The 24,290-nt window shown below is 37.8% G+C and overlaps 1 protein-coding gene across 4 annotated transcripts in view; it reads right to left on the reverse strand.

Moving 5' to 3' along the window:
* The window catches only part of MSR1 (macrophage scavenger receptor 1), a 90,092-nt gene that overhangs the window by 43,316 nt on the left and 22,486 nt on the right, over positions 1-24,290 (reverse strand). For all 4 annotated transcript variants that reach the window (XM_049865202.1, XM_049865203.1, XM_049865206.1 and 1 more), the window contains 4 exons: positions 18,563-18,975; positions 13,685-13,871; positions 8,547-8,627; positions 1,379-1,468 (listed from right to left, as the gene is read on the reverse strand). In XM_049865202.1, the coding sequence (XP_049721159.1) occupies positions 1,379-1,468; positions 8,547-8,627; positions 13,685-13,871; positions 18,563-18,975 (771 nt within the window). The remainder of the gene's footprint in view (positions 1-1,378; positions 1,469-8,546; positions 8,628-13,684; positions 13,872-18,562; positions 18,976-24,290) is intronic.

Consider the following 24,290-nt stretch of genomic DNA (forward strand, 5'->3'; position numbering starts at 1 on the left):
TTAGAGATGGTTGGTACATAAATATATTGTTTTGGTTCAGGCAATCAGGTATCAGGTGGGGACTGATTATATGTTTCTTATTCATGGCCAAAGGAGTCCTGGTAGTGCAGTGGTTAACTACTCAGCTGCCAACCAAAAGGTTAGCAGTTTGAACCCACCAGCCGCTCCCTGGGAGAATGGTGTGGCAGTCTGCTTCTGCGAAGATTACAATCTTGGTACCGCCATGGGGCAGTTCTACTTTGTCCTATAGGTTCGTTATGAGTCAGAATTGATTCCATGGTAACGGATTTGGATTTTGGGGATTCACAGCTAGGAGTCCCGGTGTGGTGCAGGCAGGTAAAGCTCTGGGCTGCTAACTGAAAGACTGGAGATTGGAGTCCACCCAGAGGCACTTCAGAAGAAGGGCCTAGTGATCTACTTCTGAAAAATCGGCCCTTTAAATCCTGTGAAGCACGGTTCTACTCTGACATGTACGTGGTCACCACGAGTTGGAGTCAACTCGATGGCAGCTGGTTTTTATTTGTGGCTAGCTGAATTATCGTTGACACAGCCTGTAAGCACTGATGCTATTGAAAACACCCTGTTGTTTTGGTGATAGTTTACTTTGAACTTAGGACACAGTCTGCCCATTCTCTTCTAAACTTCTTATGCCAAGTTCAAGGTTAGACTGCTGGCATGTTGTTGTTTTGGCTGCTGTTGGGTCTTTTCTTACTCTTCGCAGCCCCACGTGTGCAGAGTAGAACTGCTCCATAGGCTTTTCAAGACTGGGACCTTTAGGAAGCAAATCTCCAAGCCTGTCTTCTGAGGAGCTTATGGGTGGGTTTAAACCACCAACCTTTCAGCTAACAATCGAGTGCTTAACTGTTTGCACCATCCGGGTGTAAATGACATCATCATGCAAATTTTAAAGTGCTCAACAATGTTGGTTATTAAGCACTAGTATATAAAACCAAGCAGTTTACTCTGCACAGGATAGGATTTCAGATTTCTCTGTGTTTTGTTACCGTAACTTAACGAATCTGGATGAGTTGGGGTTAAGGAACGTTTCCACTTTGCTTTTTTGTTTCTCTTTGCCAATCTTTCTGCTCTCTTTGTTGTAAGATAGATACCGTACTTCGTGGAGATTTACTGTTGTGTAGAATTTATAAATCCTGTGTCTTTATTTTTAATCTATTTTCCTTCAGGACATAGAAACTTTCCTCAGGTGGTCAGAAATTAGTTTCAAAATGTTTCAGATCACAAAATAAACTGCCTCGTGAGTGCTGCTACCTATACTGTGGTGACCGTGTTTTGTTATCAGACAAGTTAAAAAATGCATACGTATGTTATGCTGTGTGTTTTACACAGTCTACAAAGAAAGTATTCATTATCGTAATACCTGGCCGCCCTGGCCTCCCAACTGGGCCTTGTAGTCCCCGACTTCCAGGAAAGCCAACTGCTCCCCGATCACCTTTAAGACCTGGGGGACCTACAGGTTAATGAAGGAAAAAAGATAGAATTAACTTTTTTTACAGACTTGGGGGTATAATATATATTTTTGTGACAGAATATGAAATAAGTGAATTTCCGAATTGAAGAATAGTATCTTCCCCAAAATTTCATGTGTGCCATTGATAGTTAATATAAGTAATAAGCATAAATATTTGTGTAGTTAGTACAGTGTAGCTATCCAGTAAGTAACACATTGTTAGTGCAAACGAAGGCACATAAGAAAAAAAACAACACAAAAAACTTGGTATTTTAACCAGAAGGCATACATCGGGTAATAAGGAATCTTCGAATGACTGGATTTTGCTGTACTTTAGATAACACTGAAATTTATAAGCTGACAATTGAATTTCTAAGATTTGTTCTAGAGAAAGAAAAAAAGCTCAAGGAATTAGAAGTATTAAAGTATAACTTATAAAAAAAATGGAGGGTCCTAGTTCTGGAATATATCACCAACTATGTGTCATGGACTTACTTTTACACATCCCATCATTATTCCAAACAGTGTAGTAAATAATATATGAAGGATTCAGTTATGAAATATGTTATATATATATGTATATATATATACATGGTTTTACATGCTTAAATGAAAACAGCTTTTTTTTTTTTTTTTTTACCCAGTATCACTTTGGTGACCATGAAAAAATGGCATTTAAAAGGAAACTTATTTCTACAGAATACAGTATTTCATTCTGGAGTCTGTTGGTTTGCGATAAACTGTTAAAATCCCATTGGAGTGCCATTATAAGTTCACAGAGGTCCCATGAATCCAATTTGGATGGCTTTGGAGGCACATTATAAGAAATTGATTGTACATCTCTTTTTTAGTGTCAACCTTTAATAATATTGCCGTGAGTTTACAAGTTCCAGGAGGGTAGTGATCATGCCTATTTAATTCACTAAAAAAAAATTTTTTTCTTAGGTTCATCATTTCATATTGCCCCCCCCCCCCGCATTGGGCTAACATCCTCTAAGAAATGTTCAGTTTGAGAAGTATATTATTCTAAACAGTTAAGAAATACTTTTTCAACCCAGTGTAAAACTTTGATTCCAGCCCAAATGAAGCAGATATCCAAAGCAATAAAAGGATAAATTATGTTTAGAAATAGTAATATATTGGTCGGACTCCACAGCAGAGTTTAAGAAAGGCCAAACACCTGTTCTCGGGACAACCTAACAGGTTAATAGTATCTATTCTTCTCTTTGTTTTCCAAGGAGAGCCATCAGACTCCCCTGCATGCACGGCCTCTGAGATCTGTCACTCAAGTTACAAATATCAACACTGACAATATCCTTTCATTTTTGTGGTCTGTGAACTGTGAAGTTTGGTGGTAGAACAATTCCCCACTCTTTTAGAGTATCACTCACACGGACTGCCATTTTTACCATTAGAATTTTCCTTTATTAATTCAGCAAAGATGTACTAAGGGCATACACTGTGCCAGTCTTTCGTCGTTCTGGAGTTACAAAGGTCCTTGCCTATGTGGACCTCCTAGGGTGGAGCAACAGTGAGGGGAGAAAGATGTTAAGTAAGTTACCATATCAATAAAGGTTATAATTTCAGCAGTCATAAAACTGAGAAATGTAACAGAAGGCTTTGGGATCATAAAGGGCCTCTCTGATGGTGGCTCTTTGAGGATATTGCAGTGATACTCCAAATACAGCTGTTCAGCTGTGAAGTATGTTAGGTTTTCAGTGGGTGAATAAGTGAATCCATAAATGAAGTACATGTGGTACTTGCATAGAAATCGGTTGATCATTAGGCCTCTATTTTATATAGGAAAATGCGTAAGCAAAATTTATGTGGTATATAGAGTTTTATGACTTATTTGTTTAATGATGTTTGAAAATGTGGCCTTTTGTTTTAAGCACCACAATTGAATTTCATTGCAGGGAACCAGGTTCTCTGGGGCTTTCAGGTGACTATTTGCTAATCTTCTATAATAATCTGGTTCGAGGAAAAGGGTCAGGCTCTTGGTTCTAACTCGTAGGCAACAGTAAGAGCATTCTCCAAACCCTCAGTCATGGGATGCCAGAGTTCCAAGGGACCTTAGATATCACCCTGTACAAATCCATCTTTTTGCAGACACAGGCACAGAAGACTGGGGAGATCAAATCGCTAATACAAGGCTGCTTACCAAATTATTCACATAGCCCGGGTCCCAGCTCTCAATCCAGGCTTCTTTCTGTGGTCTAGCAGGGTGGTTAAGAGCATGGACTTTGAAATCATGCCTGTCTGGATTGAAATACTGGCTCTGCTACCTACCAACTCCCGATTGTCCTTGGGAATGCCATTTAACCTCCCTGAGCATCTGAAAAATGGGCATATTATTTGTACGTTTACCATAAATTTGTTGTGATGACTAAAAGAGTTAATACATGAAAAACACTTAGTAAAGTGCTTGGCACATTGTAACACCATGTAAATGTTAGCAAGTAACAGTAGTGGTGGTGGTGGTGGTGGTTAGGTGCCGTCGAGTCCGTTCCAAGTCATAGCAACCCTATGTACTAAAGAACGAAACACTGCCTGGTCCTGTACCATCCTCACAATCGTTATGCTTAGCCCCGTTGTTGCAACCACTGTGTCAGTGCATCTCGTTGAGTGTTTTCCTCTTTTTCACTGACTCTCTACTTTACCAAGCATGATGTCCTTCTCCAGGGACTGATCTGTCCTGATAACATGTCCAAGGTATGTAAGACATAGTCTCACCATCCTTGCTTCTAAGAAGCATTCTGGTTGTACTTCATCTAAGACAGTTTTGTTCGTTCTTTCGGCAGTCCATGGTATATTCAATATTCTTCGCCAACACCACAATTCAAAGGCGTCAATTTTTCTTCGGTCTTCCTTATTCACTGTCCAGCTTTCATGTGCATATGAGGTGATTGGAAACACCCTGGCTTTGGTCAGGTGCACCTTTTTCTTCAAGATGACCTCTTTTCAAAGCTTTAAAGAGTTCTTTTGCAGCAGATTTGCCCAATGCAATGCATCTTTTGATTTCCTGACTGCTGGTTCCATGGCTGTTGATTATGGATCCAAGTAAAATGAGATCCTTGACAACTTCAAGCTTTTATCTGTTTAACACGATGTGGTTTATTGGTCCAGTTGTGAGGATTTTTGTTTTCTTTATGTTGAGGTGTAATCCATACTGAAGGCTGTGGTCTTTGATCTTCATCAGTAAGTGCTTCAAGTCCGCTTCACTTTCAGCAAGCAAGGATGTGTCCTCTGCATAACACAGGTTGTTAATGAGTCTTCCTCCAGTCCTGATGCCCCGTTCTTCATATAGTCCAGCTTCTCAGATTATTTGCTCAGAATACAGATTGAATAGGTACGGCAAAGGGATACAACCCTGACTCACAGCTTTCCTGACTTTAAACCATACAGTATCCCCTTGTTCTGTTCAAACGACTGCTTCTTGATCAATGTACAGGTTCCTCATGAGCACAATTAAGTGTTCTGGAATTCCCATTTTTCACAATGTACTAGTGGTAGTAACAGTAATATAATCATTATTTTGACTAGCTTTAAGGCTGCTACATTTAGTTTTACTTAATGATATATGCATAGTTAATAGTTACAGTTTTGAATTCAGGAGGAAGGAAAAAAAAAAAAAAGAAAAAGAAGAAATACTCCTTTCTTGGCACAATTTGTTACCTCCCGAAGAAACTCACTTTCAATTCTCAGGCACAGAACAGCCTGTAGCCATCAACTTTCACTACCAAAACGTATATCGAGGGAGCATGGTCTTTGTTGTTGTTGTTGTTTGGTTTGGTTTGCTTTGTTTTGTTGTTGTTGTTATCCTTGTTAAAAGTCACCGGAAAGTCTTTCTGGGCCACAGACTGGGGTGGTGTGTGGGGTGGGATAAAGAAATGTATGGCTATAAATGCATGGAAGAGACAAGGAAGGACCTTCCCTGGAGTCTTCAGTGGGAGCACGGACCTGCCAACACCTTGATTGTCATTCTCTCAACAACTGTGAGAGAATAAGTTTCTGTCGTTCTAAGTCACCCAGTGTGTGGTAATTTGTTACAGGAGTCACAAAAAAGGAATGCATGATGGAAATTTTGCAGCCAGAGGAGGCTTTTGTGGCCTCTTATGTCTGTCGGTACCTCATATGTAGGTAGTGCTCTTCTGGGCCTATAGGTCAGGCTATCCTGTTATTGATCCCACTGGGCAGAAATAGTCCATTAGATTGTCCACAGAAGGTTTTCTTTAGGAACTGAAGAGGCTCCCAAAGGATCTCAGATGACACAGCACCTAGAGTCCTTGATCATGACAATCATCGCATTTACATAATCACCTATTATACTGTAAACCCTGTGCTTGGCAGGGACTATATCTCTTTCCATATGTTCCACAGTGCCTTGGAGAGCACCAGGCACAGGGAAAGTGCTCAATATACATTTTCTCAAGTGAAAGGCCATGCCCCCCTGCTTACGTTTCAGGGAAAGAACATTTTGAAAGGAGTTTGTTATTTTTTTGAGATAGAGCATATTTTTAATATAATAGCCATGCCAGTACATGAATATTAATTAGTAATATATTTGAAGTATTTATGTTTTAAGACCACTAAGATAACCATTTAACTTTTTCAGATTTCCATATTGCGATGTAGGTCTACGTAAGTTTGACTTTCTCAAGCTAAGTTTTGTGGGGTCTCCTGGATGCATGGGCGGGGTTTTAATTAACTTGCTTTAATCAGGAAGTAGAATTATCCTGTTTATCACATGGTTCCTGGGTGGTGCGAACAGTTTACTTCCATAAAGATTACAGCCAAGAAAACTCTATGAAGCAGTTCTACTTTGTAACACACGGGGTCTCCATGAGTCAGAAATGACTCGACAGCAATGGGTTTGGGTTTTTTGGTTGATCCATCAAATACTTCTTGATTGCAGTATCATATAAAAAAAACACCCCAAGCCCTATGCCGTCGAGTCAATTCCAACTCATATCGACTGACCCTACAGGACAAAATAGAACTGCCCCGTGGGTTTCCAAGGCTGTAGTCTTTACAGGAGCAGACTGCCGCGTCTTCCTCCCGAGGAGCAGCTGGTGGATTCCAACTGCTGACCTCTTGGTTAGCAGCCCAGCACTTAACCACTGCACCACCAGGACTCCAATTAGGCAACCTGACAGAGACCAGCACAGAGTGCAGCAATTAGCAGGGAAGAGTCCATTAGGAGAGATTTGTGGTAGCTTGAGTACTGCTGCTGCAGTGCCCCAAACCAAATCTCACCTGAATGGCCAGCCTAAGAATCAATTTATCTCCCCGTAACTAAATTCAGCTCTCTTCTAGAAGGTTCTGAATAATGCTTATTTGTGGAAATGAGCAGCAACAATGGCAACAAACTAAACCCTTACTAAAAGAGTTGAAGAAGTTTTGCAATGCTATCTATTTCTGCCATTAACAAAAGCTGAAAGTTTTAAATTCCTCTTTCTGTTTTATTTCATACATCCCTAGTTCAGGAGCAGCTGCAAAAGACGCTCCCAAGATGAAGCTTTGTACGGCAGGTTGTAGCCCAGCCTGAACTTTGATGGTTGAGTTATAAAGCTTAGACAACTGCAGTTTGTAATGGAGGAGCTGACAGACCCTTGAAAATAGCAGCTCTGGCAGCTGCTGTGATAGGGGTTACTTTCCCTGCTTATGACATTAATGCGCCATTGTTATGATCTGCTGAGTGCTAGGCAAGTAGAAAGACTTTTCTGAATAAAAATTCTTACCTGACAATGTATATGTGTGTGTGTGTGCATACATGTACATACACATATATATACATACACATGTGCACACACACACACATATATATGATTCCAACTCATAGTGACCCTATAGAACAGAGTAGAACGGCCCCATAGAGTTTCCAAAGAGCGGCTTGTGGATTCGAACTGCTGACTTTTTAGTTAGCAGCTGAATACTTAAGCACTATGCCAACCAGGGCTCCATATATATATATATATATATATATATATTTTGTTTTTTTATGCATGTATATATATATACATATATACACATTTTAAAAAGACATGTCTTTTGCTTATATTTATGTCTTTTTAAAATGTAAGCTTTATATATTGTTTTTTTAAGCACAGTGGTATAAAGATCAAGCAGGTGTCAAATTCATACTTTTCATTAAAAAATGATGTTTTTCTGATGTAACCTAGGCTGGTCAATACATCGATCTGAAAGGAGAGTTTTTTATAATCTAAAGACAGAAAAATAAGATGAAGCACATAGTATTTACAGTTTTTTTTTTGTTGTTTTTTTGTTTTTAATCAGCATGAGCCATTCCAGTTATCATTAGGCCCTGCACTATACCCCACTTTCAAAGAACATGTGCGGGGTTTGATTTTAGCCAGGAGTAGCATGACAATTATGTTATTGGTATTGCCTTCTTTCTTTCTTTATTTTTTAAGAAAGTTCACACTCTCCTTTTCTGTGTCTTCTATTATCTTCTTTCAAAATATTGCCTTCAAGATTACAATATAGAAGGAGAAAAATATTTTGAAGCAATTTTGTTCTAAGTAAAATACAGAGTTGCTGACGGCAAAGGCGAGTCATCTGGATCCTGTTCCATACTGACATTCAAATTTCATGGGTTTAGCCAGATATGTTCCAATCAAGGAGTGTATAGGAAATATAATTGAATTTGCCTTTGATTCGTATTAACGTAATTTTTTTTATCTTAAAAATCAGATAACTTGAAAATATATTTAGTGCAAAGGTGATTTTCAGAGTCTCCTTTGCATGTGACCTAAGGGTAGGTCTGCCATGTTAGTGTTGTATCATCTATGACATGGATGACACCTCTAGGGTTACACACAACTCCATGTGATAGCTCCAGCTAAAACATTTAACTTCTTTTAGAGAAAATCACAAGTCAGTGCTTACCATTCCGTATATTACAGTAGTTAGACTGATAAAACATTTAATGCTGTCCCCAACACACACACATATACTACAAGGGACAAATAAAGTAGCTGTTCCCCCCTACACATACAAACACATGAATGTGTATTAACTATCTCCTTAGTTTACTAAGTAGTTACTGTTAACATACCCATGGGACCTGGAATGCCTTGTAGGCCACTTTGTCCAGTAAGACCTCTGTCTCCTTTTTCACCTCGGGGTCCAGGAGGACCTTTAAAAAAAAAATTTTTAATTACTGATCACAGTTGTAAAGCATAAATAAAAGAGGTTTGTCATTTTACCAAAAAGACAGCTCTGTAAGGAAATCCAGAATCTTTTATTTGTTGTACAATAAATAGGATGGGTTAGATGGAGCTTCTCAAATGCAGCAGTGCTCTGTTACAGAATAGTGCAATGCCCTGTACCTGTAAGAATGATATGGCCCTAAATTAAACAACCACATCATATGATAAATATCTATTCCTACTCAGCACTTTTCTAAGATTCTGAGAACCTGTGGGCTGGAGGAAGGGCACTGAGTCAATGACGAAAAATTGCATTAAATCGGTATTTACTGAGCACAAGCTAGGTGAATGTCGCTATATTGAGTTAGATATTGTGTGGGAAATGTACAAGTAAAGATTTAATAATGCCATGTGCGATACTCTCAAGAGAAACAAGAATTCACACTCTGTAGACAACCGGAATCCATCTTGTTGGAACTGACTCGAAATTTAGATATTTCACAAAGAATTGGAGATAAGTGTGAGTGACATTAGTTAAAGAAGACTTTATTAAGAAAGTGTGATTTTAGGTGTACTTTGAAGAACAGGTAGAATGAGAAGGAAGAAAATTCTTGGGAAATAGGAGAGGGGTATATGCAAAGCCAGGAAGGTGAAAATGAGTAGAAGTATACGTTTTTACATAAATTATTGAGTACACAAGGAAAATATTGTCCCAAAAGACTAAAGGACCACATAAACCAGAGACTCCATCAGCCTGAGACCAGAAGAACTAGATGGTGCCCAGCTACCACCAATGACCTCACTGACAGGGAACACAACAGAGAGTCTCAGACAAAGTAGGAGAAAAGTATGGAGCAGAACTCAAATTCACATAAAAAGATCAGATTTAATGGTCTGACAGAGACTGGAGGAACCCCAAAAATATGGCCTCTGGTTGCTCTGTCAACTCAGAGCTGAAACCATTCCCAAAGCCCACTCTTCAGACTAAGATTAGACAGGACTATAAAACAAAAAGTAATACACGTGAGGAGTGTGCTTCTTAGTTCAGTCAGATACACCAGATCAAAAAGACGGCTCCTGTCCAGAGGCAGGATGAGAAGGCAGGAAGGGACAGGAACTGGTCGAATGGACACAGGTGGAAAGGGGGAGTGTTCTGTCACATTGTGGGGATTGCAACTAATGCCACAAAACAATTTATGTATAAATTTTTGTATGAGGTTGACATACAAAGTTTTGTAAGAAGTTAACTTATGCTGTAAATTTTCACCTAAAGCACAATTAAAAAAAAAAGTAATGTTAAGGAAGAAAAAATTATATATATATATATATATATATATATATATTGAGCAAACTCTCTATATGTTATAGATATAACCCTGTTGCCGTCGAATTGATTCCGACTCATAGTGACCTTACAGAGCGGAGTAGAAATGCCCCATAGGGTTTCCAAGGAGCGGCTGGTGGATTCGAGCTAATGACATTTTGGTTAGCAGCCAAGCTCTTAACCACTGCATCACCAGGGCTCCATATTATAGATCTGATCAAATGCAGAGGTTGGGAACGACGTGTATGTCTTGGCCTCATAATTACCCAGGTGGCCCCTGAGTGTCAAGTTTGAACGACATTGACCTGCTCATTTGAATTTTCTGTGTCCAACAGATATCTGCTAATCACTCTTTTAGAATGATTGCACTGAGCATGTCTTTAGAACTTAAAGGCAACCGTACCAGCATTCCCTTTCCATGAGGAGTACACAGAGACGGTATTCTTCCCTTCATTCATAGCAGAACACTTAGCACTTTTCTTTTCGACTCCAAAATGAAAAAAACAAACCTTGATGTAGTATATAATAATGAAATAGTGATGTCTGAAAGGAGGCATTTTCCATTGCCATGGGTTGGCCACACACTCCCAGCTAAGGAGAACACTCAAGTCTATTTAGCACCATTGGTAGAGAGCATCTGTTTAGAAATTTTAATCAGGTTGGGGGGAACAAAAAAACTGAGGAATTCTAACATGGCCCATATAAATAGATAAAGTTTGTCTTATGAATAAGTCTATTTGTCCAACATATATGTTGTGTATATTTGCTTCTTTTGAAGTCCTTGTTCCCTGTTTATCTGCATTTATCTAACCCATCCCATTTTTCAAGGTCCAGGTTGGGACTTAGAATCTTCCTTCTGTAATTCCTCTGTAATTTCAAGAGATTGTCGCTCTTCTGAGTGGCACATTGCTCCTTTGTCTTCATATAAAACATTGGACAGTAATATTTTATTGTGTTTTTATTATGAAAGCAACTCTACTTAATAAAGGCAACATAAAAGCCTAGAGAAAAAAGAGAAAGTGCAAAGAAAAATATGATTCATAATTCTATCATCATATTTCTTTCCAGTATCTTTTTTTTGTTGCATATTTTTTCACATAAGTATCATGCAAGCTTCACACTACTGGGCATCAAAGTGATTAACTAGCATCCTAAGCTCTTGCTTGTTGTTGAGAGACATACATTTAAGTGGTGCACAAGCATTGTCTTGGATCTACACCAATGAGAATCTGTTTGCATCTCCTACTCTATGCAGACTGTAGTTCTTTCTGACACAGAGGATTTAACTTCCACGATCATGAGCACAGTGCCAATCATTCATCTTTACACAGAGGCCAAGGAGGGGAGAACCAGTGACTCAATTCGCAGCCTGAATTTTCTTGAGCAAACTGGAGGGGAGCAGATCCATAGCACTCAAAGATGGCATTTGGAAAACAGTGCATAAGCAAGGACTTTGACATGGTAATTAGAGCTCTAACACGAGACACAGACATTTCAGGAAACAGCAAAATGTGAGGCAAGAAACAAGGGACGTACAGTCCAGACCTAGTGCCTTAGCCTCTGAGGTTAAGAGTTACCACCATTTCTCTTATAAGCAAGAAATAGAATTATCTCAGAATTACCATCCTTTCAATTATTTTGCATGTAACAAACTACATGAACCGTATAAAGCTCTCATTTTGGAGCATTTGTTCAATCACTCACAACAAATACATCTGTGCTACTTTATAAAATTCTGAGTTGATTCCTGTTTGCATTTTTTATATAAAACACTGACACTTGAGTAAGAAAACCAGGTAAGGATTTTCCTGAAATAGTTCTAACTAAGTATGTTGGATGTTTCGATTTTATTGTTATCTAATTCTTCATGTGTCACCTATTACATTGTAAATTTCATTTTTACATGTTGTTATGTCTCTTCCACTGTCTAGAACAAACTGTGGGAAGGTTCTCAATAAATGTTTTCAGTGTCTTTTAGATTTATTTTTGTGAAAGTAAAGAAATCACACGCCATTTTACTCTGAGGTTCTTTTTAGAGCCTTCGAGAAAATTATCAACACAGTCCTCTAGTGTTGCCTTCCAAAACTGGTCTCTGCTCCATTCTTGCTGTAGCTCTCATCTTCATCTTCCCACTGCTGGTCTGTTGCTAGAGTTTTTTTAATGTGGTCTGAATGTGTTTTTCCTATTCTATCTGCACATATCCTTCAATGTCAGTTTTCTTTAACAACGATCTTTTTTTTAATCATGTCTACATTAACAGGAAGGAAATGTCATAACCTATTCTGCCATACTACCATACTATAGAAAAGAACATGCAGAAGTTAAAGAAAGGAGACTTGGAGTCCATTGCAGTCATTTTCTTTGGTCTTGGTTGCTATTTAGACTTCAAAACTCTGTTCCACAATCACATCAAAAGTGCCTCTGATCCATGATTTCAGCAAAGAAATTCTACTTAGTCCTTCAGACTCTAATTACAATGACATGAGAAATGTGCTAGAAACATTTTTTGTCCCTTTTACCTCCATGATTATTTAGCAAATGTTTCTGTAAAAAGGGCACGTGAACTCACAATATTGATCTTACACTTACACGTGATTAAGCACTTGTTAGTTTATACAAAAGCCAGCCGGAAACCAGGGAAGGGGGCTATCAGACAAAGCATTTTAAGTTCCTTGCATATTTTAGGAAGAAAGTTAAGACATACTAAGCCACATTAGACACTTTTAAGATAAATTTTTACAGCAAAATTTCAAGATAACTGTCAACATAGAGGTAGACTCTAAAAGATTTCAAAACCAGTGGAGAAAAGAATGGAATAAGAAGATGAAAATCTCAATCCAAAAGTAGGCAGGAAAGAATAGCAGAAGGAGCATAGAACAAACTGGACAGGAATAAAGCACAAAGATGTAGAAATAAGCAAAATTGGAAAAGATTGTCAGATTGCATCGAAAAAATTAAAAATCAAGGTAAGTGTTCTTTACGAGACAAAGCTAAAATAAAATGTTGAAAGTAAAAGAAAAATATTTATAATAATATATTTTTATAAATATTATATTTATAAATAATAACTAAAAGTTACTATAAAAAGATTCAGTTCACTTTGTTCTACTAACAGTAACTGAAGAAGAAATAATATAGCCACCATTATCTCAGAGAATTCAGAATAGCTTCCTAATTAAAAAATTAGTAAGAAGTAATTAAGAACCTGGAAGTTGAGAAACAGAATTGACAAACTTGATTTATGGAGGAGTCCTGGTGGCACAGTGGTTAATTATTTAGCTGCTCACCAAAAGGTTGGCCGTTTGAATCCACCAGGTGCTCCTTGGAAACCCTATGGGGCAGTTCTACTGCGTCCTATAGGGTCACTATGAGTCGGAATCGACTTGCTGGCAATGGGTTTGTTTTGTTTTGTTTTCAGAGAACTTTGTACCCCACAACCAGAGAACCCATATTCGTCTTCAGTACATATGGTATGATTTCAACAATGACCTACTCATTAGCGCTTACAAGACATTTCATTTGTTTATCTCCTTCTATTTAAAGTATACCAGCTACTGGCTATGTTACCAAGTCCCGAACTTAAGATTCCTTCCTCTGAGTATGTGTAAAAAATGTATTCTAACAAATTAGTTATTGTAAACCATAGGATGCTGAATTCCAAATTTCTGCATGTGTGTGTTGTAACTTATCATTTTCTGAAGGAATGAGAAGATATTTTACCTTGAATTAAAGTAATATTTCTTAATGTCTGAGAGTGTTCCCAGTCTTTCAGTCTGAGGTCATTAGTGATGTTATTCAATAGTTTCATTTCTCCTTTTATTTCCTGTTCCAAATGTGCGTGTTCTTCTTTCATAGACATGATTTCTGCTGATGTGTTGTACACATGCTCCTCTAACTTTCTCATTTCCTGAAAGACACAGCAAGCATCCACAATCTGCGTTACATGCCTAATTATCAAATGTGTAATTAAAAAAAAAAAAATCCTTGGAAATTCAAGTTTTAAAAAATAAATAATACTACAGAAATAGCATGAAATAAGAATACAGAAATTAGAAAACTTTAAGAATAGGATGGTTTAGTTCTGATACATTTCCTCTTTTGACGAAATGACTGAATGTTCTACACTCCTCCCTAAAGAAGTGGAACACATCTGTTATGCTTCTATTCTCTAATACAAATATCAAAATACTAAAAAATTAAAATCTTTCCGAATAGTTTGTAACTTATTTTGAGGTGAAATTTGTTCATATGGTTACTTACAGTGGCAACATATTCCTATGCTGTGAATATAACTTATTTATGCATTAAACTGTTTTATAATAACCAGACTTTACTATCATAATTCTCAGTAGTACTGAACATTAAGAATAACTTGATGTTTTCATATAGATACTTATTTTGTGCATATTTATATGCATCCAAATATACATTCGTAGAGTGACAATAAGACAGAAGATAATACTATGTTCTAGATAATGGTTTTATATTTCACTCAATAATAATGTTAAAGGATATTTTATTATTATTAGAGACAGAATATTTTATTATTAGATATTGCCTTATTTTCAGTAACTTAATGGTATTCAATAACTTAATGGTAGTTTGAGATTTCTATTGATAAGAGTCTTGAGCTGTGCATTTTTTTAATAAACAATTTTAAACAATGCTTCAGTGAACACTATTCCATATATTTTTACATATTTGTACAAGTGGTTCTATATGACAGCTTCCCGGAAGTGAATTTGATCAAAAGGACTAAACATTAAAGTTTTTGCTCAGTATTGCCATATTGTCCTTCAAATGCATAGAACTAATTTTTTACATACTAACTGCATAGGAGTGACTATTGACTCAAATACTAGGTGCCATCACTCTAAGTTTACGTGGTAATAGAGATCTAGCATAAATCATTGCTATTTACTTTGCTTTTCAAATTGTAATGACCTTAAGCATTCAGCCATAACGTTCTGGCAACTTATATTTTTATTACTTTTCCTCTTAGGTCCTTTGCTGGGCTTTCTCTTGGGGGTGACTTGGGCTTTCTCTTTCATATATACCAAACCTTCTAATTTCTTCTAGTTATGTTTTCTGCCTCTTTATTCTATTTTTAGTCCATCCTCAATCTTCATGATATGCTTTATTCTTTTATACTTATTTCTGAGTTTAACTGTGGATGGATTCTCATTTCCCATTCACATGCAGAAATAAACCAGTGGTGTTGGTTCCTTAATCCAGGTGTGAAGAGAAAATTACACTCTCCTGGACAGGACTGGACAAGTTGAGGTGAGAGGATCAAGGCAATGCTGGTGTCAAACCTTTGGAAAGACATGAAAGTAAATCCAGACTGGCCTTTTTCAGTGTCACTCTCTGGAAGCAGGGTCTCACTCATTTTTACTGCCCCAACTGTATCTTTTGCACCCACAATCTTGCTCTAGTTTAGACTATCTCCTCTTTACGTGATCATTTTGCATTTTCCATATGATATGGTAATACAGTAAAAGTGAATTAGTCAACATGGATGTTTGTAGGGCAAAGCAAAATGATAAATCCTAAATCTAGGTGGCTATAAATTGCTATAGCTATGTTGTAGTTCTAGGTATACACAGAGCAGAGAAGAAGGAGAAGTGGTTTTGCTACCTACCCACTGCCACTGAGTAGATTCTGAGTCACAGTGGCCCTATAGGACAGAGTAGAGCTGCCCCACAGGGTTTCCAAGGAGCAGCTGGTGGATTTGAACTGCTGACCGTTTTGTTAGCAGCTGAAAGCTTAACCACTGCTCCACCAGGGCCCTGTCTGCTACCTAAACCAACCAAACCAAACCCATTGGCATTGAGTCTCATTCATAGTGGCCCTACAGGACAGAGTAGAACTGCCCCCAAAGAGTTTCCAAGGAATGCCTGGTGGATTCCAACTGCCAGCCACCTTTTGGTTAGCAGACGTAGCTCTTAACCACTATGCCACCAGGGTTTCCTTCTGCTACCTAGAACCCAGGAATCCCCTATATTTTTCATCCTTAAATCCAAGGCTGCCCTTTTATTCCCTTTTCTGGAAGCGTCATGTGGTGCTCACATTAGCCAGATTTCACTTGAAATAATTTTTGCTGGAAGGAGGAAAAGTGCATTTGATTTTTAAAAAATTATGCACAGCATTCATACACCTGCCCCATCCTCCATGCCATTGGCTCGTCTGGAAATAAAGCCATGGATTTCACAGTCTTACAATCCTTCCCATGAAGAATGGACAAGATTGATTCTACCCATGGCTTTCATTTCGTGCCAGTGTTCTTTTTTTCTTCCAACTTAATGTTTGGCTTGCTCTTGATAAGCATTGTGCTGGCCTTTACTTCAAACAGCAGTGACTCCAGCATTCATTTATTTATCCCTACATTAGGCTAAAGGTTTAAAGATGAATAAGGTTCTTCAGGCAGTAGGGATGTGAGTCCGTCCCAATGCATACACTGGCACTGACCTCATTTCCAAATCTCTACAAGTGACTACTGTCTTTAAAAATAATTAGCTTTAGAAGTTCCACCATTTCCTGTACCTCCCTCGTGCTGGGACACCCTCCAAAACATAAGCGCAATCGAACCACACTCCAGCAGATGACTGATCTCCAGATGTTGATTATTTCTATTAGTTATCATTTTGAACATATTCACAATTTCCTCTGCTTTCCAAGTGGTCTCCATCTTAGTGCGATATCTAAAATCTGAATTTATGTGGGCTCACAGACATTTCATCACCTCTGCTGGATGTGGGACACTCCCACCATCAAATATGTCCTTGTTTTCCCATCTGGTCGTCTTCTGTCTACCACCCCATCTCACTGCCCCTCTGACCCTGTATCTACATAAAGTAAAATGTCTTCTCCCTCCCTTTCCCTCTCAATGCAGTCAATGTCTACTCCCGTAACTGATGTTTCTCTTTCATTTTCTCCCACCTCCCTCAACCCTAGGGACAGTTTCTTCTTTGTGCATTTTCTCTAAACCTCTGGTAACCTCAGTCCCTGACATCCCAATAGCATCTGATAAGCTTAGATACTTATTAAGGGTTTGAGAAACACCAACAGATTTTGGAAGCTGTGACATGGAATAGAAATAGAATGACAAGGTTGGTGTTAGAATAAATTTCACTGTCAGGAACCCCATATTTAAATAGCAATGTCATTGTCGTGTGACTCAGTGAGATGTGGACCATGTAAGGAATCAAAAATTCTCAGTGGTTTTACCTGTCAATTCATAATGAAGGAGAATTTTCTTTCTGTTCTTTAGCTTTTTAATCTTGTTCTCCAGTCACTAATTCAATTAGTTTTCATCTGATGTTATAACTTTGGATGCTTATATTTGCTCTATAAGTGGCATCCATTTTTTAAAATCACTATTGTGTAATTGTGAATCTGCACAGAAAACTCTACTAATTCAGAACATATCCATTGTAGTAAATCTACTATAAATATACCAGCACTACTTATTCTATGAGGGAAGTTTATACGTTTTGCATGATCCTAGGTATTACGTATTTTGTAATATGAAGATATTTTTTCATTTGAGTGATAAAGTTTTAATCATGTGTATTTTTTATGAAAAATAACAATTATAATTACTTGACAACAAAAATTACAGTTTGAAATAAGTGATTTGCTTCGTAACTTCTTTCTCATTAGTAAAACGTACTTCAGATCTAAACCAGGGTTGGCGGCAGAAGAGTCTAGACCAAGGTCAGCAAATTAGGATCCATGGGCCAAATTCAACCCACAATCTGCTTTTGTAAATAAAGATTTATTGGCACATAGCTTCGCACATTTGTTTACAGATTGACCATGGCTGCTTTAGTACTACAGTGACAGAGTTGAGTATTTGCGACAGAGACTGTATGGCCCACAAAGCCTAAAATATTTAATATCTGGTAATTTACAAATAAACTCTGCTAGTCACTGGTGCTAGAACATACGCTGCTCTCTTGGCGCCAACATAAGGGGGTATCTGACCTTTCCACATGGATTGTAATCATGCTGTTCTCACAGCTGTGTTTCTAAATGTTTAATGCATATCATAACTTGCCTAGAGTGGAAAACTTATTGTGTATTGGATCTGATGATGACAGTTACCATTGCTTACATCATTCAAAATTTAATTCATTCAATATAGATTTTATGCATTTAAAAACATATCTCTTGCAAGTGGCAAAACAAAATTTTAAATTTAGATTTTGTAGGTATCCATGTGAATAAGTTTTCCATTCTTTGATGAAGAAGAAGTCATCAAAAGGGTCTGTTGTAAAATTCACAAATGAGTGCCTAACTCTACAGATCCACTCAGATAATCTAAAGTTTATGATTTAGTTATGCAATTTAATGAGGAAATCTGACCATATTTACAACATTATAATACCCAAAGTCTATATCCAATGTGGGGAAAGAGTCCTGGGGAAGTCACTAGGTAAATTCATTTGACACTTTTTAGTAAGGTTGCCGGAGGAGTAAATAGGATGATGTTGAGACATGGTTTACAACTCTTACTTTCCTGAACTGCCTGAGGAGACAGGATCAGCTGAATATATTCATTCCTAGCATGCCACCTTCCAATACAAAAAACCTTACCTCTTCTTGTTTAAATGTGTCCTCTTGAACTTTGCCACTCAGTGTTTCTATCTTGAGCTGTAAATCAATCAGCGTGGCATTCAGGCTCATTAAGGACTTGGAGATTTCATCTATTGCATTTCCATATCCATTCACTGAGGAAACTAAGGTACTTAGCTGGAAAAGGACATCATTAAATCTTTGATCAGTTGTCACGCTGAAATTCTGGAAACGCTCCAAGTCTATAAGGTTGGTTTCCATATCTGCAATATAGTGGATTCTCTTCTCCAGGACATTCACGCGTTCCATAACAATTTCTTGAAACCTCGTTTCATCTTGGCTGTCATTTCCTTTTCCAAGGAGACTTTGAGATACACCATTTGTATTAACTGAACCAACTGTGCAATTTTTCATTTCCCACTTCAGGAGTTGAGCTGCATATTTAATTGAAAATAAAGTGTTATGGCTGTATTCTTACATGTATACACCATTTACTTCCATACCATTCCTATCCATTCTGTACCATTCCTTACCATTTTGTATGATTCCATTCCATTTCCCCACAAAATTTTGAATGCGATCCTAAATCAAGTATTCATATTAAATACACAATGTGGGACCCACACTAGGCATATTACCTAGAGAGAAACAGCTCCCTTTCCTACTTTACATTGGAATTTATTCCAGGATCCTTTTTTTTTTTTTTTCTCAGTTGCTGCTTGCATGAATTTTCCAGAACATTGCATCTGGCTTGGCTAGTTAGAGAAAATTCTACAGATTATGGCGAACCTTGTAGCTTATCCCATGGGACTGTTAGGATAAAATGAGATAGTGCTTAACATGGTCTCTGAAGTAAACGTGTCAAGTGTGTGAGTTATTATGAAAATGAATGATAACAATGATGGAAAAAACAATATGTAGTAAAAATAGTAGTGTTCTTCACTGTAGGGCTAAAATGTCTGCTCCTCTTGTCCCGTAACAGAAGCTGGCAGAGAACTGCCATGTTCAGTTTACATAGGCCTAATTCTAGTTGATGGGGAAGGAAATTGGGCTGTAATTTTTTCACTTAAAGATATATTTTTCTTCCAAAAGCAAGGGAGTTTCCTGAATAAACTGAATGCTTTGAAGGTCAGCAAAGCAGGGGCAGGGGTTTGGGGACTATGGCTTCAGGAGACATCTAAGTCAATTGGCAAAATAAAATCTATTAAAAAAACATTCTGCATTCCACTTTGAAGTGTGGCGTCTGCGATTTTAAACGCTAGCAAGCAGCCATCTAAGATGCATCAATGATTCTTAACCCACCTTGAACAAAGAAGAATGAAGAACACCAAGCTCACAAGGCAATTATGAGCCCGAGAGACAGAAAGGGCTACATGAACTAGAGACTACATCATCCTGAGACCAGAAGAACTAGATGGTGCCCGGCCACAACTGATGACTGCCCTGACAGGGAACATGACAGAGAACCCCTGAGGGAGCAGGAGAACAGTGGGTTGCACACCCCAAATTCTCATAAAAAGACCAGACTTAATGGTCTGACTGAGACTAGAAGGATCCCGGCAGTCAAGGTCCCCAAACCTTCTGTAGGCCTGGGACAGGAACCATTCCCGAAGCCAACTTGTCAGACATGGATTGGACTGGACAATGTGTTGGAGAGAGATGCTGACGAAGAGTGAGCTACTTGTACCATGTGGACACTTGAGACTATGTTAGCATCTCCTGTCTGGTGGGGAGATGGGAGGGTAGAGGGGGTTAGAAACTGGCAAAATGGTCATGAAAGGTGAGACTGGAAGGAGGGAGCGGGCTGACTCATTAGGGGGAGAGTAAATGGGAGTATGTAGTAAGGTGTATATAAGTTTATATGTGAGAGACTGACTTGATTTGTAAACTTTCACATAAAGCACAATAAAAATTATTTTAAAAAAGATATATTTTTTCTGAAAGTTCTTTGCTTATAAAACACATATCAATAGCAGAACTCTTTAGAGAAAACTCATTATTTGAATAAAATAAAATTACCATTAATCTCATCATCTTGAGGTAAACTCTATTAACATTTTGGCTCTGTTTCTACTATCATATTCATCTTATAAAAACAACATTATGTTTTATATACAATTTGGAAGCTACTTTTAAATTTAATCCTATATAGTAAATATTTTCATGTTATTTAATGTCTGTAAAATTGATTTTATTAATTGCATTTCAGTCTATGTATGATCAACCAGAATTTATTTAACAATACCCCAACATTTAGTTTGCTGCTATTTTCACTAATTTAGTCAATGTTTTCATGAACAATCTTGTAGCTAACTATTTTCTGAAGAAAAAAATTATTAAATGGAATTTTGGGGACATGCTGAGCTGCTGATACGTATTTCCAAATGGGCATGTGTTCTCCAAATAAGCTAATGATTCTGCTGAAAGCCTCTATAGTAATATAGGGACATTAACCTCTCAGATAAAAATAGCCCATAATTATGCACAATAAAGAAAATGTTGAACACTATTGCTTAATCAGTGATTAGGTTAGGATTTTGTTGTTCTTCCGTATTTCTATATACCCAAAAATAAACCTGTTGCCATTGAGTTGATTTGGGTTCATAGCGACCCTATAGGACTGAGTAGAACTGCTCCCCCAACCCCCATAGCATTTCCAAGGAGCAGCTGGTGGATTCAAACTGCTGACCTTTCGGGTAGTAGCCATAGCTTTTAACCGCTGCATCACCAGGGTTCCATAGCTCCATATATTTCTCTATATTTGTACTTTTTTAAATCTACACATTAAGTTTGCCACATTAGATTTCCTTATTTAGCCATTATTATGAAAAGGATAACTTCATGTGGTTTAAAATAATCTGTATATACAACTATGCCTGAATCTGTTGGTTTTCTTAATAAAAATGATATAGCAATAGTACCAGCTTTATAGGCTTTTGAGAATTACAAATATGTATAGGTTTTTGAGATAACAAATGAGAAACAGTTCCAGCCTTAGCTTCAGGCATCAGTTATATAAATGAGAGCTTGGCATTTAGGCAGGAACAAACTACCTGGCTTTGGAATCTAGCTCTGCCCCTCAGTCATTAGCTGGGTTCCTCTGAGCAAGTTACCAATCCTCTCCTTGCTTATGTTTCCTCAAAGTAATAAAAGTAATGGTGGCTCTTGGGACTGAATGAGATCAAGTGTGTATACCACATAAACACAACCCTGATTGGCACATATTAGAACTCTTTTTAAAGTGCCTTATATGAAGAGCCTTGTATACACAATCTGTATGCTGAGCAAATAATCCAAGAAACTGGACTATATGAAGAAGAATGGGGCATCATGATTGGAGGAAGACTTATTAACAACCTGAGATATGCAGATGATACAACCTTGCTTGCTGAAAGTGAAGAGGACATGAAGCACTGGCTGATGAAGATCAAAGACCACAGCCATCAGTACAGATTATGCCTCAACATAAAGAAAACAAAAATCCTCACAACTGGACAAATAAGCAACATCATGATAAATGGGGGAAAGATTGAAGTTGTCAAGGATTTCGTTTTACTTGGATCCATGATCAACAGCCATGGAAGCAGCAGCCAAGAAATTCAAAGATGCATTAAATTGGGCAAATCTACTGCAAAGGACCTCTTTAAAGTGTTGAAAAGCAAAGATATTACCTTGAAGTCTAAGGTGCACCTGACCCAAGCCATGGTATTTTCAGTCGCATCATATGGATGCGAAAGCTGGACAATGAAAAGTAAGACTGAAGAACTGACACCTTTGAATTGTAGTGTTGGCAAAAAATATTGAATATGCCATGGACTGGCAAAAGAACAAATCTGCCTTGGAAGAAGTACAACCAGAATGTTCCTTAGAAGCAAAAGGATGGCAAGACTGCATCTTACATACTTTGGACATGTTGTCTAGAAGGGTTAGTTCCTGGAGAAGGACATCATACTTGGTAAAATACAGGGTCAGTGGAAAAGACGAAGACCCTCAATGAGATCGATTGACAGAGTGGCTGCAACAAGGACTCGGGCGTAACGATTGTGGGCATGGCTGGGGACCAGGCCGTGTTTTGTTCTGTTATACAGAGGGTCACTATGAGTTGGAACTGACTTGACGGCACCTAACAACAACAACAACATAAAGATTACACCTTGAAATCTCTATGGGCAGTCCTACTCTGTCCTATAGGGTCACTATGGATCAGAATCGACCTGACCGCAACAAGTTTTTTTTTTTGTATATATGAAAGTTACTGGCTAGTTGACTCGAATTCATGGCGATCCCATGTATGTCAGAGTAGAACTGTGTTCCATAGGGATGTCAGTGGCTGAATTTTTGAAAGTACATCACCAGACCTTTCTTGCAAGGTGCCTCTGGGTAGACTCGAACCTCCAAGCTTTTGGTTAGCAGCTGAGCATGTTAACACTTTCGCCACCGAGGAGCTCCTATCATGTAAGGTATTCTCTTAACTATGGAGTCTGCTGTATTCACTACACTCTCTTAAAGAAGCTGTTTGGTGACTGCTGCTATTGTAGTTGTTATTATAAGAAAAGTATTGTATTATATATGCAATTAAACCCTAACAAAAAAAAATTCTATCATGTTTTTCCAGGTTACCTTCTTTTTAAAGTTAGTTTATTTGTGCTAATAAAACGTGTGTGGTAATATTTTGGAAAGGCCCATGATAGTAATACTCACATATTAAGTGTGTATTTTTTTTATACTCCCAAATTTATTGATCAATTGTAAGGATGGCACAAGACTGGGAGCGTTTCATTCTATTTTACACGGGATCGCTATGAGTCAGAACCGGTGCAACAGCACCTATTAACAACAACAATTTATTGATAAGGAGCCCCGGTGGTGCAGTGATTAAGCTCAACAAAAGGTCAGCGGTTCAAACCAACCAGCCGCTCCTTGGGAGAAAGATGTGGCATTCTGCTTCCATAAAGATTTACAGCCTCGGAAACCTTATGTGCAGTTCTACTCTGTCCTATAGGTTGCTATAAGTTGTAACGGACTCAGTGGCAATTTTTTTTTTTTTTAATTTATGGGTAAATGGGGCATACAAGTGTCTTTCATGATTGCGTATCATCACATTTATTAAGTTCAGTGTAGGGAACACGTCCTGGGTTGGCAGCATCGCTCATGCAGTCACCCTTTCTGTGATTTATTTATTAACCATCTACTATGTGTCAAGTACTACTTTAGGAATCACAGGAACATAAAACTGATTGGGAATAGATTCTGACTTTATCAACCAGAAGCCCAATCCAACAACTTTAAGAAAATTATTTCGAAATTGTTCCTTAAAAAGTTTCTGTTTATGATGATTATTGCATTTTAGGTGGCAGTTAAGAACACAGGCTCTAGGGTCAAACCACTTGGGTTAGCAATTTTGGCCCTGTCCTTTCAAAGCTGTGACCTCAAGTTACTTAATCTTCCTGTGCTTCTAGTTCACCATCTGTATAATCAGATACCAATAGTTAGTGTTTAAATAGTCAAATGAGCTAGCATACATTAAAGCTTAGACAGTTCCTAACACATAATAAGCATTTAATGAGCTTTAGCATTTATTGCAATTAATATTTTTGATTGAATATCTGTGACTTAAGCATCTACAAACCCAATATTGACAACTATAGAAAATTAATATTGTGTAATATCAAAAATATTTTGGGCTTGGATGTTCCCATGCATAGTAGTTTCTATGGTTTATGTAGTTTTATAGTAGTTTCTATGCTAG

This window comes from Elephas maximus, chromosome 22 (genome assembly GCF_024166365.1).
Source record: "Elephas maximus indicus isolate mEleMax1 chromosome 22, mEleMax1 primary haplotype, whole genome shotgun sequence".
In the NCBI taxonomy this organism is placed as follows: domain Eukaryota; kingdom Metazoa; phylum Chordata; class Mammalia; order Proboscidea; family Elephantidae; genus Elephas; species Elephas maximus.